Below are 19405 nucleotides of genomic sequence, written 5' to 3' on the forward strand. Positions count from 1 at the left end.
CTCTGCCATGGGTGCCCGGCACGGCACCTGCCCAAGGCAGGGGCTCAGGAGAGACTTGTTGACTGATGCCACGTTGCAGGTGAGAAAGCCGAGGTCCAGAGCGGGGAAGCATCAGGTGCAAGGTCACATAGCTTCGCTAAGGTGGGCGGGAGGTGGTGGAGACGGGAGAAAGACCGGCAGGAAGAGTTTGTCCTCAGGCACACCTGGATTTGAGGGCGGCTGCTGGGGCTGCTCACCAGCTAGCTACCTATAGGAAAGAGACTTAACCTCTCTCAGCCTGCAGGGCCTCATCTGTCAGTACGTAATCCCACCTCCCTCCCGCCCCGTGCTGCGGTGACGACGCTGGGAGAGGCTGTTTTTGAAGGTGCTTGGCGGGCGATCTAGTCTACAGAGGGCTAGACCTGCCGAGGGGAGGGGCAGCCCCAGGTGTGAGCGGCAGGTGTCCCCGCAGCCTCACCTGCCCCAGGTACGCTCCTCGGGGTGGGGGTGGCGGCTTCTCCGCCCACCGGCCTGAGGTGAGGGCAGGGAGGAGCGGACCCCCAGGGCAGGCCGCGGGAATCCGACCTCAGAGCTGTCGGCCCCTCCCATCTTCCCGAGGGCTGACCACGGGCGTGTAAACGCCGCCGTGCGGGAGCGTCCTGGGCTTAAGGCTCTGAACACCTGGACTGGACGTGGCGCCCGCGCAGTTTTGCAAGGAGGGAGCCCAGGGCCCCGCCCCCGGGAAGCCCCGCCCCCGGGAAGCCCCGCCCCCGGGAAGCCCCGCCCCCGGGAAGCCCCGCCCCCGGGAAGCCCCGCCCCCGGGAAGCCCCGCCCCCGGGAAGCCCCGCCCCCGGGAAGCCCCGCCCCCGGGAAGCCCCGCCCCCGGGAAGCCCCGCCCCCGGGAAGCCCCGCCCCCGGGAAGCCCCGCCCCCGGGAAGCCCCGCCCCCGGGAAGCCCCGCCCCCGGGAAGCCCCGCCCCCGGGAAGCCCCGCCCCCGGGAAGCCCCGCCCCCGGGAAGCCCCGCCCCCGGGAAGCCCCGCCCCCGGGAAGCCCCGCCCCCGGGAAGCCCCGCGGGCGGGTGGGCGCCTGCGGAGGGCGCCTCCTTTCCGCGGTGCACCCGCCGCGCCGCCTCCCTCACGCCACAGCATTCTGGCTGTATTCGTGTTCCTGCCTGCCACGTTCCGTGGCCACGTACGAGCGTAAACCCCTATTTTAGGACGTGGAGTGGTCCCCGCCGCCCAGCCCGCGATGGGCGTTTGAAGGTTTGGCGAGCCTGCCTCCGCAGGACGTTTTTAAAGAGGAGGAGGGGCGCTGAGCACAGAAGCCTGCCGACCGCCCTCCTGCCTTCCTCCCTGAGCAGGGGTCTCCCGGCCCGGAGTTCCTTATCCCCCACCGGCCACCCTGCTTCCCTCCCACCTGGGAGCTCTGGTCCTGCCCGGGCCGCTGGAGCAGGTGCCGGGAAGAAATTGGGCTGTTAAGAAAGAAAGAGAAACCACTGACCTTTCTTTAAGTTGCTAATGAAAATTCACCAGGAAGGAGTTTGGCCTTTGTGGGTGGGAGGGGCGGAATGATAGAGGCTGCGGTGGGGGTTGGCTGAGGGGCCAGCCCGCGTCCCAGGGTGGCCCCTCCCCAGCTGCTGGGGCCGGCCTGGGGATGGGGTGGGGGACGGGGAGGGACTTGGGGGGTGCCGAGGGAGGGCAGCCGTTCCCCGAAGGCCTGCGGAGGGGCTGGGCAGGGCGCTCCCTGAGGCGCACCCCACCCCCTCTTCTTGGGGAGCTGGAATCTGCTTCAAGCACTGAAAGGCCACTAAAGGGCTGAGGAGCGGGGGCCCGCCGGGAGGAGGCCAGGGTGCTCTTACTCCTGGGCAAGGACAAGAGCTGAGCCAGAGTGAGCCAGGCCTGGGCCTGACCTCTGGCTCGACCCCTCCAGTGCTGCGTGACCCCTGGGCCCTTTGAGGTTTAGCAGCCTCATGGGATTATGGTGAGGGGCCAAGAGGGCGCCTATGTCAAGTAGACACTCAACATCACTCTCTCCTGTTGTTGGACGAGGTCGGTTTCCTCCTAGACTGCGGATAATATTTCCCTTTGGAGAGCAACCAGCACAGAGTCTAGAATCTTGAATCTAGGCGAATGCCTTGCCGCCATCAGCCTGCAAGGACTTTATTTGGTTCCCTGGAGGTGGGTACAAGATCTGTAGCTGTGCGGCTTTTAGGAAGCATGAAGCAGACGTCTCCACGAAGCCATGAGGGGAGAAAAGGGACAGGCAGGAAGTGGGCATTAGCTGTAAGGAGGAAGACCTCTTACTCCATTAGGAGGCAGCCTCGACTTCATTTCTGGGCGATGACTCTTTGTAAACTCTGATGGCAGAAAGATAAGCCTGGCTCAGTAATTTAAAATAGAATCCCCGTGTGTCTCAGTGTGTCTCCCAAGTAGATTAATTTCTTTTGGAAGCTGAGAGCTCATCCTCCAGCTAATTATTTGGGCCCCTGACATTCCAGCAGAGCAATTCCCAGGGACATCTGGTGAGCTCGCCTGGGCTGGCCACGGCTGTCGGGACCGCATAGAAAGACGGCAATAGGGAAGGAGAAGCTCTTCACAAAGCACTTAGCAAAAAGTGGCTTTAAAAACTCCCAGTAAACCTGTGACGGTGGCAGTTGCTGAATTTAGCAAAATAGTTCAGGTGTTGAAGATGTTTGGGAATAAGTGACTGCCAGCCAAAGGCTGGGAGGAAAGGCCGGTTTGGGAATATTACCAGGTTTCTCAGGAGGATCCCGAGAATGCCTTCGCCTTCCCTGGGGCCTCGGGTGAGAACTTGGGAGTTTGAACCTTTTCCCAAGGAGGGATACATCTCTCCCTCCTGCAGGAACGGACTGTCACCCAAACACTGCCCCTGGCTTAGGACTTCAGGATTTTTGTTTTTGTTTTTTGAGATACCGAGATTGAACCCAGGGCCTCATACATGGGAAGCAGGTGCTCATCGGCTCTGCAGGACTTCAGGTTTTGATTAGCTGGAAGGATGCACTTTGAGTTGTCTTTGCCGTTGATTCTAGCAAGTGAATGAGCCCAGGGGACCCTTTCCTGGGAAGAGGATTAGATAACAGGAAGTGGGGAGAGAACATCTGGGTAGGGACGGGTGGAGAAACATCAGCTAGGGAGAGACTGAAGCACTAGGGAGAGACTGAAGCACGCAGTCCACTTTGGGTGCTTGGCGCAGATTCTTCCAATACCAAATGAAGGCGAGAATGGCTTTTTCCTGTCTGCAGGTTGGTGGCCCCTCGCCTTTCTTAACTGAGGCATTCACCAGGTATCAAATGCTCAGGGGGATGCCACTTTCTAATAATGCCCTCTCTTTAGATATTACTGCTGGCTCTTGGAGACAAGTACCCAGTCTCTAGAGGGGGCTGATACTCTAGGAAATTGGTCAGCCATCCCTCTCCACCCCCTCGTCAAAGGCACACATCTGCATCTCCCCGGTGCCAAAGCACCCCTGGGGTTCCAGTGGCAGACCCTGCCCCAGGTTCCTCCGCATGGGGCGGGAGGGGCTTCCTGGTTTAGTCTTCAGTTTTCTTACTCCCTCCTCCTGCAGGCTCCCAGGAGATTTCCTGTGCCTGGGGGCAGATTGCCCTACCTGGCCTCCAGCCCAGCTTTGCCTGGGCCTCCTAACCTAGGTTCGCACATCTTCTGCCCTACAGCCCAGTCTCCACAGAGTAGAGCGATGTTTTAAAAACTAAAATCTCATTGCCTTCCTGGCTTGAGCCCCCACAGTAGATACCTGTCACACTTGGATAAATTCCAGACTCTTTATCATCACTGCTTCACTCTCTCCGGTTTGGGGCCTCACTTCACCCTTGCACCCAGCTGCTCCATCCCGCCCCACCCTGTCTGTTTCCCAGAGTGCCACATTTTTTATGCCTTAGGGCTTTGCACATGCTCATTCCTCTGCCAGACGAGTGCTCTCCTGCACCCCCACCCTAATTCTTTCTAAAATGAACTCCTTCTCCTACTTTAGGTTTCAGCTTAAAAGTCACCAACAAAGAGAGCACTTTTTGACCAGTCATTCTTAAGTCATTTGTAATTACACATGGGTAAGTCAGTGGCAGTAACGGGTAAATCAGCTCCTGGTTTATCGCCCGTCTACTTAACTGAGTCGTTCACTGCTGTGTCCCCAGCTCCAGGCTTACCACGCCTTAGGACTAATGGTCAGAGCAGGCTAAGCTACGCTCTGGTAACAAATGGCATCCAAGTCATAGTGTTTCAAACCACAGTGATTTATTTCTCATTTCAGCTGTAAGAAATGTACCACACCAATGCAAAGTGTTAATAATAGGGGGTTATACGGGAACCCTGTATTTTAGGCATGACTTTTTGTAACCTCTCCCCCCGCAACTTCTCTAATAAAAAAGAGAGACTTATTTCTCAGTCGTGCTAAATGGCCATCACAGCTTGGCAGGGGGCTCTGCTCGTTGGAGGAACCCAGGCTGACGGAGTAGCCATCCTCTCAGGCATTCCCAGTGGCCACTTGGGAGAGAAAACCACACTGGCAATTACACTGTCCGGCCAGAAATGCTTTATGTGTCACTTTGACTCACAATGTATTGGGCAGAGTCAATTGCCTGACCCTACCCACCCACATGGGCTAAGAAGGCCAATCCTACCCAGTGCTCAGAAGGACGAGGAGGAAATACGTAACAAGCGGCACCGAGGACTCGCACCGTCCTCGGTCCATACTCCTGGAGGAGGGAGTATCTAGAAGGCTTTTCCTCAGCTGCTGTGGGGTAGAAGACCCTCCCAGGGTCTTGCTGGGATCTTGCTCTCCTGCTGCCCAGGCTGACGTCCTCTGAGAGACAACCCTCCCAGGGTCCTGCCAGTGCTCTCTGAGTCTGCTATGATCAGCTCGGGCCCTGTCCTGTTCCAAGAGCTGAGTGGGTCTTGGCGGAGTCCCAGTAGGGTCCATTGGAGTTTAGGGGTTGAGGTGGGTAGTCGGGGACAGGGTGGAAGGGTGGGCAGGGAATAAGTGTAGCATGTCTCTAAAAGCCCAATGCATCCGTGTCGCGTCCTGTTACTGTACTAAGGAATGGCAAGCATGCACGCCAGGAAAGGTGAGGAAACTGCCTGTGCCTGCTGTGGACACTGGAGGGGCTGGGCACAGGAAAATCCTGGTCTGTCTGTGAGCCTGCTCCTGTTCCCTGGGGCAGGCTGCAGTGGGCAGCCCTCCTGCCTGAACGTGTGTTTGATAAAAGCTTATCGCTGCAGGCCCTTCCAGCAGGCGGCAGGCAGCATTATCATTTGTAATGATGGTGCTGTACGCTCCCAGGTAGAAGTGGGCCTTGGGAGGAAATGCTGGGTGGTTCTGACACACATGGGTGTACGTTGTGGCCACTGGTGGCAGGTATCTTCCAACAAACATTTACTGAGCACTTGCCGAGTTCCCAGCACTCTACCCAGAGCCTTACTTGCAGCCTATGAGGAAAGTACTGCCCTTACTGGGCAGCTGGGAAGACTGAGGCCCTGAAAGGTTAACTTCCTAGTGAAGTACCTGCTAGTTATAAGGTAGAGCCATTTTTTGAACCTATGCTTCATGACTCCAAACCTGTGCATTTAATTATGTTCCTCCATAGGAAAACGATTAATTCCCCTTTTAGAGATACTCTTGAGAAGCACGGTGAATAAGTCTTTACTATGAATGAGACGGGTACAAAGAGAATAGTTAGGCTAGGAGAACGCTAACATATTCTTCTGGCTCTGTTTTTGTTAAGCCCATTACTTAAGATGAAGGTGAAGCTTTTGAACTTTTTGACATAGGTGTTGGTGGATGGCTAGATTGGTTAATTGCTTCTAATCAAGGCACAAAACCTTATGTACCTTACTGTGTCACTATCAATGATCAAAGGATGGATTAATTTAATATTTTTATGCCAGACTCAGAGCTAGCTGCTGTGGATATACAATTGAATAGGAGCTAGTTCCCTTCCCTAGAGATTATAGAGGCAGACCTTTGATCAAATCATTGTGACTCAGAGTGACACACCAAGAGGTTTGTGTAGTAGGGGGCAGTGGGGCCACAAGCTGGTTGAGGTGAGGGTGTAAAAAGTCAACTCTAAGAAAGGGCAGTTCAGAAAGTCAACCAGCCCCAGGTGTCCATCAACAGATCAATGGATAAACAAACTGTGGCCTAGTGACATGATGGACTATTATGCAGCTGTAAGGAGAAATGAAGTCGTAAAACATATGACAACATGGAGGAACCTGGAGGACAATATGGTGAGCAAAGCAAGCCAGACACAAAAGGACACTGTGATTGTGTTACTATGAACCAAATATATTGTGTAACATAGTATGATTTAAAAAATTATAGGTATCCAGTACATTTGAGGAATACTTTTATTCAACTGTGTTTTCTTTTTAGTTTTTGCTTATATTTTAAATTATTAAATGTACAAAATAAAGTTTAAAAAAGGGGGTGAGGGGGGGTGAGCGGTGGTTAGGGCCGGATTAAGGGAAGCTGGGCAGTAGGCGCATCCCACTTGTTTGTGTCTGAAATGCCTCCTTAATAAAAACTGAAAAACTGGTTTCTTAAAAGAAAAAGTCAACCCGAGGGGAAGCCCCATTTGGATAGAAAACAACAAGTTTCGGGGCTTCGGATGGTCAGGGCAAAGGGGGGGCAGGCTGTGGGAGAAAACCTGTGGGCCAAGCGCCTGCCCGCTGCACTTCCTGCCTCCAGTGTGAGACCAGGGCGCGGCTGCACCACCGCTAATGGGGTGTCACCCGCTGAGCGCGTCGCGGCGGCGGGCGGGTGGCCCCAGGGCCCTCAGCTGGCCTCCCTCCTGCCGCCCACGCCCGCCCACGCCCGCCCCGCGCGCAAGCACACCTCGCCGCTACGTCATCTGCCCCGGTTTCATTATCAGTTCCCTTTTGCTTTCCGCGACCTCGGCCGCGCCGGGGCCCAGACCCCACGACGGGAGTAGCCCGGCACCAGCCCTCGCGCCTCCACCGCAGCAGCGGTCACGGACTGCCCTCCCAGCCCCGGGGAGGACGCGGGGTGGGCGGGGCCGACTTGCTGAGACCGCCCCTCCCGCCCGAGGAGGCTTTTCATTGGCTCGGCCTCCCCCTTCCCCTGCCGCTCGGATTGGCTAGTGCGTCCTTTCGGGCGTGGCCTGCGGAAGGAGGGCGGGAACGGAAGGGAGGGCGCGCTCTCGACTGGAGGGTTGCCTAGGCGACGCCGGGGGCGCGCTCAGGGGTGGGGCGGGGAGCCGGCAGGGGTCCGGCCCCGGGAGGCGGCGGTGGGCGCGGGGGAAACCTAGAGCGGGCGCGCACGGCGAGGAGCCGCGGGACGGTCAGGTGAGGCCGCGGCCCGCGGGGCCCTGGCGCGGGCGGGAAGGGGGGAGCGCGGGCGGGGGCGTGAGGTGAGCCCCGGGCCCGGGGTCCCCCGAGGGGCCGCGGCCTCGCTGGCGGCCGGGTCGGAGAGGCGGGTGCCCCCGGCGCGGCCCCTGCCCTCCCCACCGCCGGCCTCCGCCCGCACTTCCTGCCCGGGGCCTCCCGCCCGAGCGAGGCGCACTTCCTCGGCCTCGCGCCGCCGCGCGGGGAGCTGCCCAAACTTCTGAGCCGCCTGGGAACTTGGGCCGGCGGCCGGCGGGGTCGCGCTCGGAAAGTTTTGTTCGGCCCCGCCTTGCAGAGGGAGGTCGAGCTGCCTCCTCCCCGCCGCTCTCTGGTCTGCGGCCTCTTTCTGGGGACGCCTTGACCTGTTTCCGCGACCAGGCTCCCCCCACCCCACCCCCCCTCCGCCCGCTTGGGTGCTTTCAGGGGATCCGCCGACCGCAGGCAGAGCTGGGCTCAGGCTGCTCCTCTCTGCTAGTTTCCAGGTGAATGCTAGAAATGTTGGGACTTTAAACTCGTCAGGTGAGTCTCCTGTGCCCGAGAGGAGACTTGGCCGAGGGCTGGAGCCGCTCCCTGGTAGAGCAGTGAACTTCCTGCTTCGTCCTAGTTTCCTAACCTCACTTCCTTTTCTGAAGCTTTGGGGATGGGTAGTGGGCACCGAGTGTCAGAGGGGAGAGTGTCTTTTATAAGAGGGGTGTGAATGACCCCTGTTTTAGGCAGAGCAGTGAGATTCTTGGGTGTCACAGCTGGGAACAGGTGAAAGCATATTCCTTAAAGCTGGGGCAAAGGGGATGAAACTATGGAAGTTCTCAGAGATGGTGTGGCCAGGAGAGGTAGCACTGGACACTGGGAAGCCCGGGAATGCTGGATTCGGTGGCTTTGAAGTTACGCTCAGGATGTCATCTTGAGCATGGGTTTTCAGTTCTCTGAGCCCAGGATTTCACAACTCTGGAAAGGTGATAATGGTTATACAGTTAAGGTAAGGACTGTTTAAAATGGTGTAGGGGGTAGGGGGGGGAAGAAGACTGGGAGTGGGGCAGCTTCGTGGTGTTTCCTTGTGTGTGATGGAAGTCCTGTCAACTAATCTACTTTCTTCTCACTACAAGTGGGTCTTTCCTTCCTTTTCTGGTCACCTTATTTCCCACTGGAGACAGCGGGTACTTTTTTCTGAGATTTCGGCAAGAAATCTTCATGCCTGATGAGTCAAACCTTTCCCCAGGATTTTGTGTGGAGAAAGTGTAGGTATAGGAGATTAGGTTTCTTTTTGAAATATGGGACCTGAAAACAGAAAAACATGAATTAGATCATTAAATGGGGTCTAAAGAGGTCTTGGTAGTGGGTAGAAGAAGTGAAAGTTCTAAAATCTACCTATTAGGTTCTGGCCTTGGCTGAAGAAGGCTTGAGATTCCATGAAAACTGTCAAAGGTTGAACTTTGTCCCCCCAAAAGATTGGAGTCCTAATCCCTCTATCTCAGAATGTGACCCTATTTTGAAATGGGGTCGTTGTGGAAGCAAATAGTTATAATGAGGTCATACTGGAGTAGAATAGACTCTTTTTTTTTTTTTTAATATCTTGTTTTTCGTTTCTTTTTTTAAAGATTTTTTTATTTATTTAATTCCCCCGCCCCCCCCCCCCGTTTGTTTGTTCTCTGTGTCTATTTGCTGCATCTTGTTTCTTTGTCGGCTTCTGTTGTCGTCAGCATCAACTGCACCGGAAGTGTGTGCTGCCCCATTCCTGGGCAGGCTGCACTTTCCTTCGCGCTGGGCGGCTCTCCTTATGGGGCGCGCTCCTTGCGCATGGGGCTCCCCTACGCGGGGGACACCCCTGCGTGGCAGGGCACTCCTTGCGCGCGGGCCAGCTCCACACGGGTCAAGGAGGCCCGGGGTTTGAACTGCGGACCTCCCATGTGATAGACGGACGCCCTAACCACTGGGCCAAGTCCGTTTCCCAGAATAGACTCTTAATCCAGTATGACTGGTGTCCTTTTTTTTTTTTTTTCTTGTTTATTTATTTTTAAATTTTATTATCTTTTTTAATTTTTATTTTATTTTATTTTATTTTTAATTATTTATTTATTTTTTTAAATTACATTATGAAAAATATGAGGTCCCATTCAACCCCACCGCCCCCACCCCCCACTCCCCCCACAGCAACACTCTCTCCCATCATCATGACACATCCATTGCACCTGGTAAGTTCATCTCTGAGCATCACTGCACCCCATAGTCAATGGTCCACATCATAGCCCAGACTCTCTCACGTTCCATCTAGTGGGCCCTGGGGGGATCTATAATGTCCCGTAATTGTCCGTGAAGCACTATCCAGGACAACTCCACGTCCCGAAAACGCCTCCACATCTCATCTCTTCCTCCCGTTCCCCACACCCAGCAGCCACCATGGCTACCGTTCCCACACCCATTCCACATTTTCTCTGTGGACATTGGATTGGTTGTGTCCATTGCACATCTATGTCAAGTGAGGGCTTAGATTCCATATGGGTACTGGATGCACTCCTCCCGCTTCCAGTTGTAGACACTCTATGTTGTGGTGGCTGACCTTCTTCAACTCCATGTTAGCTGAGTGGAGTAAGTCCAATAAATCAAAGTGTAGGAGCTGAAGTCTGTTGAGGCTCTGGGCCTGGGTGTCATATTATCAGTCCAGAGATTCAAATCCCCTACATATATCTTAAACCCAGCACCGACTACAATTCCAATAAAGTAGCATGCAAGTCTTGTGAAAAGAGATCCCCTCTGAGTCCAATTCCATCACGCAGAAACACCAGGTCCAAAGAAGGGCTATCTGTCATGGCAGTGAACCCCTTCTGCCATGACCATAGAACCCGTGGGTCTCTTTATCCCTCAAAAGAACCAATACCTGGGGTTGTATCTACCTTATCTGTCTCTTAGACTCTGTTCAGTTGTACATAGGGGTATTCCTTCTGACAACCTCCAGACTCTTTTTTAGAGACTCACAGCCTTATAATCTCATTTCTCCTTTCCATTTCCCCCTTACATTAGGTCAAACAGCTTCCCGAAGTCATGTTATTATATGTAGATAGGTATATTCTGCTGTTCCGCATTGAATCTTTAATTCAAGGTTATTTTATAGTTGCTTCTTCAGCTGGTATGTGGTAGTGATCCCTCGGTGCCAGGGAGGCTCATCCCCGGGTGTCATGTCCCACGCTGGGGGGAATGCATCGCATCTACACGCTGAGTTTGGCTGTGAGAGTGGCCACATTTGAGTAACATGCAGGCTGTCAGGAGGAAACCCCCAGGCACAATGCTACTCTAGGCCTTGTTCTTATTGCAGGTGTATAGGCTCAAAAGTGTAACCAATAGTATCACGAGCCCACTGTTGGGCCCTCCTTCCTTCCTGGTTCTTGCCGTTGCACCTGGAGGATTGCCGCTGTTCTCCCAGGGCCCACAACAGTGACCCCCCGGCCAGGAGCCCAGTACCCCCCCAGCTGTTGTTTTTGTTTCCACTATGAGTATATATAGACATTACCATATACCCTGGGCATATGCCCTGTATAACTCCCTGTCAACCATATATATCCTGTCAATAACATCCCATATCAGTATTCCTCCGCTGCCATTGTTGAACCACTCTGTGATCCAAAACTTCCCGTAAAGTGAATCCCAACATAATGTCAGCTTCAGAAGAGTCTTAGATCACTGAAATTCATATATACAATATACAGTATTTCCCCAGATCCACCATAAAACCTTTTCCCTTGCACAGCAATAATCTTTTAACTTATTCATATCATATTTCCTGAAACTGATGTACAGATTCCAACACTATAGTTTTCAAACAAGGTGACATTTGTGCTTACTATGTGGTCCATATTTTAGGCTGTACAGTTTTCTAAATTTTTTAGTTATCCTATGTTTTGTCTTATGGTTTTCATTATTAGTCTGTCGTCCCCTATATGTTTTTGGTGTAATATTAGCTGTTTTATATTCATCCTCGTGTACTCTCACATAACTCCTCTTTTGCCCCCTTATTTACCTTTGTTCCATCCATTCCACATCCATTTTCCCCTCCCCTTAGGGCCCACAACGCCTGCCAATCTAATACCCTGGGAGCCGTCCTTTCTCACGAGAGATACAGTTCTCTCTATTCGACGGCATTAGTCTTCCCCAGGATATGGACTGGTGTCCTTAAGAGAAGAGAAGAGACAGAGAGAGACATGGAGAGGAGCGTGCCATGTGAAGAGAGACATGGAGGGAAGGTGAAGAGAGACGTGGAGGGAAGGTGGCCACGTGACAAAGAGGCAGATGGCAGCGCTGCTTCACAAGCCGAGAAATCTAGGGGCCACCAGAAGTGGGGGGAGGCACGGGACACATCCTTCCCTACAGATGTCAAAGGGAACATGACATTGCTGACACCTTGATTCTGGGAGACCATAGATTTCTGTTATTTTAAGCCAACCAGTTTGAGATAATTTGTTACAGCAGACCTAGAAAATGAATACAAAAAGCAACACATTTCTAAAATCTTAGGGTTGAGATAATCCTTTGTACTGCATCACCCAATCCCACTAGGCCTTTCTGCTTTCAGTTGCTAAATTCTTACAACTCCTCTAATTTACAGAAGCTAGGAACATCATTGGTGACCTTGCCTGGAAAACTGGATTTGGAGACATTGTAACAACCTAGAACTCCAGGTTGGAAGAGATCTTGGTGAATGCTCCTAAGGTTCCAGTGTAACTTGTCTCAAGAAGATATCTTAAAGTCCTACTTTTCACTGGCTTCAATGACTTCAAAACCAACAGCCCCTTCTTATAGATATATGGCAGATTTAAAAAAAAAAATGTGTGTTGCTCACAAGTCTTAGTGTTACATCAAAGGTGGAAAGTAACCAGGGAAAATGGGGCTCTTCCTGAAGCTGCTGGCTCAGGGGAAGCCTAACATTTATGGAGCATCAGCCATCCACTTGGCACAGACCCACCGAATGACCAATACAAGATGATTATTTGGCTCTGGGGATTTGACCATTAGCTGTCTCTTTTAGCACCTCGGTTATTTTGGTAGTGTATAGTATATATGTATATGTATTGGAACATTAATATGGGTATATATGTGCACATACTCATAGGTGCTCCAAAAAGTAGAGGGGGCTGAAGGAAGAGGGTGTTTTTGGATGGATACAAAGATGAGAAGAATAGGGAAGCGGACTTGGCCCAATGGATAGGGTGTCCGGAGGTCCGCGGTTCAAACCCTGGGTGTCCTTGACCTGTGTGGAGCTGGCCCATGCGCAGTGCTGATGCGCACACAGAGCGCTGTGCCATGAAGGGGTGTCCCCACACAGGGGAGCCCCACGCACAAGGAGTGCCCCCCATAAAAAGAGCCACCCAGCGCTAAAGAAAGTGCAGCCTGCCCAGGAATGGCACCGCCCACACGGAGAGCTGACACAACAAGATGACGCAACAAAAAGAAACAGATTCCCGTGGCGCTGACAACAACAGACGTGGACAAAAACAAGAACACGCAGCAAATGGACTCAGAGAATAGACAACTGGGGGTGGGGGGAGGGGAAGGAAAGAGAAATTAAAAAAAAAAAAAAAAGAAGAGAATGAAGAGGCTTAGTGTCAAAGAGTGCAGATGCATGTGGTTAAGTCCAGCAAGTGCAAAATGCCAGTTAGGGTTCCATTACTCATTTATGTCCTTTAGAAAAAGTGACTGCTAATAACTCTCCTGAGTGTACTCTGTTATGGTTGTAGATGAATCTTGATGGAGTTTTTAAAGATTTTTCAAAAAATTGAAACCTAAATGCAGGAAAAGTTGCTGTTGATAGTTACTAATATATTGTTGGCTTTTGTCTATACTTCGTGGGCAGCTGGTATACAGGATACTGATGTACAGGCTCGCTAGATTGGGAATTGACATAGAACATGTTAAGTTAGGCCTTATTCAAATTAACATAGTCTAAGCTACATAATTTTACTTGGTATGCTGCATGAGTTGAAGGAAGTACAGTAGTTTCATCCCGTGTGGCTGGCTACTTCTGCTAAAACAACAGACCGTATTGCAAGCAGTTCCCGAGGTTCCGGAAACTGGCAGCAGTTTAGCTGGTGCATCTGCTCCAGGGCTGTCCTGGCTGCCATAGTCTGCAGGCTGGGCTCCCAAGAAGGCTGCCTCACAGGCTGTTGGCCGGAGCCTCAGTCTCCCCACAGAGGGGCGGTCCATATAACTGTCCACAACACAGTAGCTAACCTTTACTCCAGAGCCAGCGATTTGAGAGTGAAAGGAGCAAGATGGAAGCTGCAGTGTCATTTATAACCTGATCTTGGAAGTGACATATGGTCCCTTTCTCCTGCCACACCAGCCAACCCTGGTACAATATGGGAGGGGACTACACAAGAGGGAGACTGAGGGCCATCTTTTATTTTATTTTATTTTTTTTAAGGTTTAGACTAGTCATTATTGAGAAACTTTTATCAGATGCTTGCCAAAGTATGTTGTACTGTTGGAGATTAAAATACAGCTGGAGTTTTTACTCTTCTAGAAACTTTTAATATTCTACTTGTGACTTTATGTTCTTTCTTACGGTTCTTCATAGTCAGATGCTAGGATTAATTAGCCAAATATGCAATAGCTTTGGGAATTAGAAATTTAAATCTTGATGGTTCCTAAACCAAATGGATTTTGTTTTTTTTTCACCCAAAAACAAATTGGTAAAAAATTATTGCCAACATGACCTCTATGATGAACAGCTTAAAATTATTCAGTAATCATTTGTGTATTCTTCAGAATAGAACTCATTGGCAAATGGATGAAAAAATTGTGGAGAACCTCAACCCTGCCCTCCCCCACACTCCCCATTATTATTATTTTTAAAATTTAGTTGATTAGCAGTTCTTCAGCTCTCTTTTGAAACCAGCATACCTTTTAATTATCCACCCTGATAGAAGGGTTTTATTCTTTTAGCCTCTAGGTGAAATCTAGAGAAAGGTTTAGGATTAAGTGCTGGGATCCTGAGCCTGAAGCCTGGCTTTTCATCTGACCTTGGGTAAGTTGTGTAACACAACCCCTGTCCTCCAGCCTTAGTTTCCTCATCTGTAAAAGGAGGGTTTTTGGCTAAATTCCCTCCAAGTTTCATCTTTAAAAGTTCTTTGACTTTAATATTTTATTTTTTTTTTCATATTATCAATTCTCCTTTGAGTCAAGCATAGCTCTAAGAAAAGGTTCATAAATCATGACAGTTTGCAACCTCAGATGACCAAGCCTTCTGAGAATGGCTTTTGTTAGTCCCAACCCAGTTGAAGGTCGTTAGTCACCGCTAGGCAGAGTTGAAAAATCAGCACATTTGCCTTTCCTCTGCTTCCTATTTTCAGTCCTTTTCCCATCTGCTGTCCTGATTTATGAACTAGTGCCTTTCTTTCCTTTCGTCCTTCTTCCATAATCACCCCCCCCAATACAAACAGGAAAGGACTGGAGGCCGCTTACATATCCTGTTGTTAGGAATGGATTCTAGTCAGTGCGGGACCTCAGCATGTTGAGTGCCTTGATTGCAGATTGTACCTGCTCGTTCAGGCTCGTTCAGTAAGGCCTGCCGTTTTCTAACCTCCGAAATAGTTCAAACTCCATCCTCTTTCCCCATGCCCACTGTCATCCACTCATCTGAGCCCCGAGCTTCTGTTGTCTGTGGCCTGGCTTGCTGCCTCTTCTACTTCTGCATTCTTCTCTTTCTCCACATGGTAGCCAGAATGATCTTTCCATTATGCAAGTGTAATTATGTCACCTATTTGCTCCACACACTCTAGTGGCTTTCTAGTGCTCTCAGGAGAAAATCTGAAATCCTTAAACTTGACTTTCCCAACCAGTAATCTTGCCTTCTTCCCTCTCTGGTCTCATCTTGCCCAGGCCCCTCCCCAGTCCTCTTTGCATGGGCAGCTCAGAGGGCTGGCTTGTATCTCCTGCCCAGGCATTGCTGCCTCCTGCCTCCAGTCTCCATAGACACAGCTCAGGAAGAGGGGAGGCATGCCCAGAGAGAGAAGGCCCAGCTGGTGAAGGCCAGGCACATCCCGGTCCTGTTAGCCATGGCGACCAGCGGACCTGGATTTCTTCCAGGGGACCATGCTTTCATTTATGTGTTTGGAGAAGTCACTGGGGCGGAGCGTGAGGAAGAGATTAAAGAGAGGCTGGTGTGCACTGAGGAGGTCAGTTAGGAAGCTGTGGCTGTAGTCCAGGGGAGGCTTGTGGAAGAGGAGTTGAAGATAATTTGCATGATGGAATCCATGGAGGTGGTCATGAATTGTGATAGGGGAATGGCAAGGGATGAATGGCTTATGCCCTGGCTTCTGGCTCTAGTAACAACTTGCATGCCCTCTAGTTACTTTAGTAACTACTTGATGGGGAATGGTGGAGAGGGAGCAGATTTTAAGGAGTCTGGGAGAACCAAGAGTTCTGTCTCGGAATGTTAAATTTGAGATTCCTGGGGGACACCCAAGTAGGTGAGCTGGCAACTGGGCAGAGGGAGAGGAGACTGGAGTCCAGGGGAGGGGTCTGGGCTGTGTTTAAAGGTTTGGAAGCTGTATAAAGCCACTGGAGCGGGCGAGATCACCCAGGGGCAGAAGGTAGAGATGAGAAGTGTGTAGGACCTAGTTCTGCGGAGTACTGGCATTTAGGAAGCTTGGCAAAGATGCCAAGAAAGAGCTGCCAGAGACGTCCCAGGAACTGTGGGAGAATGTGGGGTTATCTTTACCCAGAGGGAGAGCCCAGAGGTGGGGATCTTGGAATTGGCCAACAGGGGCCTCACACTTTCCAGGCAGAGTTTTTGATCACAACTGCTACATGTTCATTTTTAAAAAGGGGAAGGTGGAAGACAAGAAAGAGAAAAGTTTTTATTGGTGTTTGCAACATGGAGTTTGTTGGTGACCTTGACAGGATCGTCTCCATGAAGTTATACGGGGGGAGGAAGCCAGGCTGGAATGAAGTGAGGGGGAGAAAACACAGGGCCTTGCTAGGCAAAGTGGGATCTTGGGCCCAAGAGCACCGCCTGGGAATGTGTTAGAGATGCAGAAGTTACCACCTAGACCTACGGAATCAGAAGATGCATTTTAGCAGGATTTTCCAGGCAACTTGTATCTCCATTAAAATTTGAGAAGTACTGGTATAGTAACCAGGACTATAGTGGACTCGGGTCATTAGCTGGAAGGATATGTGGGAGTAAAGGAGGGTGTGCGTGCATGCGTGTGTGGAGCCAAGATGAAGACTGTGGAGTGTGTGTGCTGTAGAGAGGCCATGGGAGGTTGACTCCTGTTCAGGTCCTCACTCCTGGTTCTGGAGTGCAAACTCATCTGTAAATAGGACCTCCAGGGATCTTATTTGGATGAAGCCAAACTGAATGAGGACCTTAATCCAGTACAGCTGAAGGCTTCTCCTTATAAGGATAAGCAGAGGGAGTTTGAGTGCAGTGAGTCAGGAGAAGCCAGAGAGGGCGATGCCAGGAGATGGAGTTCACCATGTGACGGAGGCGGGGATGAGGCCAGCATCAGGCAAGACCTTGAATTTGGACTTACAGCCTTCAAAACACGACACAATTTCCTGCTGTTTAAGCCAACCAGTTTGTGGTATTTGTCATGGCAGCCATAAAGACTGATTAGTGATGCGGGAAAAAGAGAATAATGGCAGGAAGGAAATTCTTTGGGTGGGTCTGGAAGATGGGGTGGGTCTAGAGCTTTTGCCCAGAGAAATGGAGCAGCAGGTGGGTGTAAATGCCCATAGGTTTGTACAGCCACATAAGCAGTTTGTACCGGATGGCTTCTGTTTTCCCGAGGGGAAAATGAGGTAAGGTCATCTGGTGAGAGCCAGCCTGGGGGCAGGGAAGGAAGAGTCACAGTAAGATATCCAGGAAGTGCAGCTTGAGCGCCCATTCCAGATTTGTGATCGGAAGTGATTTTAAAGCGAAGTTCCATAAGGCCTGTTGTGTGATCTTCCCCCCCCACCCCAATCATAATTTGCTTGTTGAGTGCAGGCCCTGAAAAGGACTAGGGGGTGTGACAGGAGAAAGGAGCAAGGAGGCGAGGGGACCTGCAAGAGGGCTTTCATAATGTCGGCTGAGGAATCTAAGGTGGGCTTTTAGTTTCCTCGGCTTGTTTAAGCAAATACCCTGCGAAGATCTGGCTTAAACAATGGGAATTAAATGTCTCATGATTTTGAGGCCAGGAAAATGACTGAATAGAGATGTCGTCAAGGTGATGCTTTCTTTCTGAAGACTGGTGTTCTGGGTCTGTTGCCGGCAATCCTTGGTCCTGGCTCCTCTGTCACGTGTTAGTGCACATGGTGGTGTCTCCTGGCTTCTCCATTCTCTTCTGGACTCTGGGTTCTCTTGAATTTCAGTCTCTTGCTTCCTATGGCTTTCTCTTTTTCTTTCTCAATTTCGTTCTATTTAGAAGGACTCCAGTAATAGGAATAAATCCCAAGCTGGGCCACCCCTTAACTGAAGTAACCTCATCTAAGGGTCTTCCGTACTGTGGTTCACACTCACAGGAATGGTTAGAGTTTAAGAACGTGCTTTTCTGGGGTACATACAGCTTCAGACCATCACACTGGGTCAGGAGGGATGTGGAGCCCAGAAGGGGTTGATGTACAGAGAGTAATGCTGGGGGTCAATGCTTGTGGGGGGTCAAGAGGTCAGAGGATTGCCCAGTGGGGTGTTTGAGCGAGTGAGCTGGGAGGATGGCAGGCAGGGATGAGAGGGTTAGAGGGGATACCACTTCTGTTGAAGATGAAGTTCATGAAACAACCATGGCAGTGTCAGGCAGAATGAAGGTCAAGGAATTGAAAGGCCAGGCTACTGGATGGGTCATCTGTAAGAACCTAGAAGTCACCGAAGAGGATGACAGGAGTTAGGTCAGAGAGCAAGTCTGAACCACAAGCAGATGCCTTCCATAAATGAGGGAAGTGTCTGTAAATAATAGCAACTGGAAAAGGGGATTTGGGGGATGCTGCATTCCAGCCAGAAAACATAAGCCTCAAGGAAATGGGGCGATTAGTGGAGTAAGGGAATACTGAGTTGAAAGTGACAGTGGAGTGAGAAAGCACATTGCATGGGAGGAAAAACGGCCTCTGCTTCAGAAGTGTCCCCAGGGCAAACTTAGGTCTCAGGCAAAGCCAGAGGTTGAGGAACATTCTTAGAAGAGGCCTGGAGCATCTTGAAGAGTTTGCTGATGGCCCCAAGGGTGTGGCAGATGAGTCCTTTCTGGGCTGGATGCCCGGATGCCCTGGCAATGGGATGAGAGTCCTCGACCTGATGGGGAGCAGGGAGGCTGCCCTGCAGGTGGCAGCTTGGGAAGTAGAACTGCTTAGCAGGGCGCTGCCCTAGCAGAGGAGGGGCTCCCTGGTGGTGTTGGTGGCAACTTCCTCCAGCCGATTTCTGGCTTCAGCACTGACACAGCAGGGAAGAGAATGAAAGGCTGTTTCTATTAGAATTCAGAAGTTCCTGAAATGCCCATTGGCAGTGCCTCTGGAGGCGAATGGCATGTCAATGTGGGGTGACAGAGAAGGAAAACGGTTCTAAAGGCCCGCTGAAGATGATAGCTCTTCTGCATTGTTTTCACGTTGAAATGCTCTCTGAGACCGCCAAAGCCTTTAGTACCTGCTTCCCCAATTGCCCTGTGAGAATGGAAAGGCCAGTTTTGCCCTGTCCTTTGAAGCTGTACTGAGGCCCAGGGGCCGCGAGACCTGCCACGTCATGTGGTGAGCTGGCCAGATGCAGGCTGGAGCCCAGGCGGCCTCCTCCTGGTGCAGCATCCTGGCCAGCTATTCCCTCAGCTTGCCCCTGAGCAGGGAAATGGCTCCTGCCTTCGACTTCCTTCTTTCGGGGACTGCCTTAGCACAGGGGACTCCTGGGCTACTTTCTTCCTCAAGGCTTTCTGGAACACTAGAATGACATTCAGAAAGCAGGGACGGGCTTCCTCGGTGCCAGGTGGGTGTTTCCTCATACATCTGCACACTGATGCTGAGGATATAGGTCTGTTATTTTACAAATCAAATAGAAGTCAAGAAAGTTTAGGTAACTTAACCCAGGCCTGAGTTGAGTGTTT

General features: G+C 51.4%; 1 protein-coding gene across 4 annotated transcripts in view; it reads left to right on the plus strand.

The window, feature by feature from the left end:
• The first annotated feature begins 7203 nt into the window (after positions 1-7203).
• Positions 7204-19405, plus strand: part of RALB (RAS like proto-oncogene B) — a 61493-nt gene continuing 49291 nt past the window's right edge. The window contains exon 1 of one of the 4 annotated variants that reach the window (XM_058301156.1): positions 7204-7316. Coding sequence is in view for 1 of the 4 variants with exons in the window: in XM_058301155.2 (XP_058157138.1) it covers positions 8263-8331 (69 nt within the window). In the remaining 3 variants the exon portion in view is untranslated. Of the gene's footprint in view, positions 7317-7496; positions 8332-19405 lie in introns of those variants that run through there. The other 3 variants (XM_058301157.2, XM_071216496.1, XM_058301155.2) reach the window with 3 other exon arrangements.

Source organism: Dasypus novemcinctus, chromosome 7, assembly GCF_030445035.2.
Source record: "Dasypus novemcinctus isolate mDasNov1 chromosome 7, mDasNov1.1.hap2, whole genome shotgun sequence".
Classification (NCBI taxonomy): domain Eukaryota; kingdom Metazoa; phylum Chordata; class Mammalia; order Cingulata; family Dasypodidae; genus Dasypus; species Dasypus novemcinctus.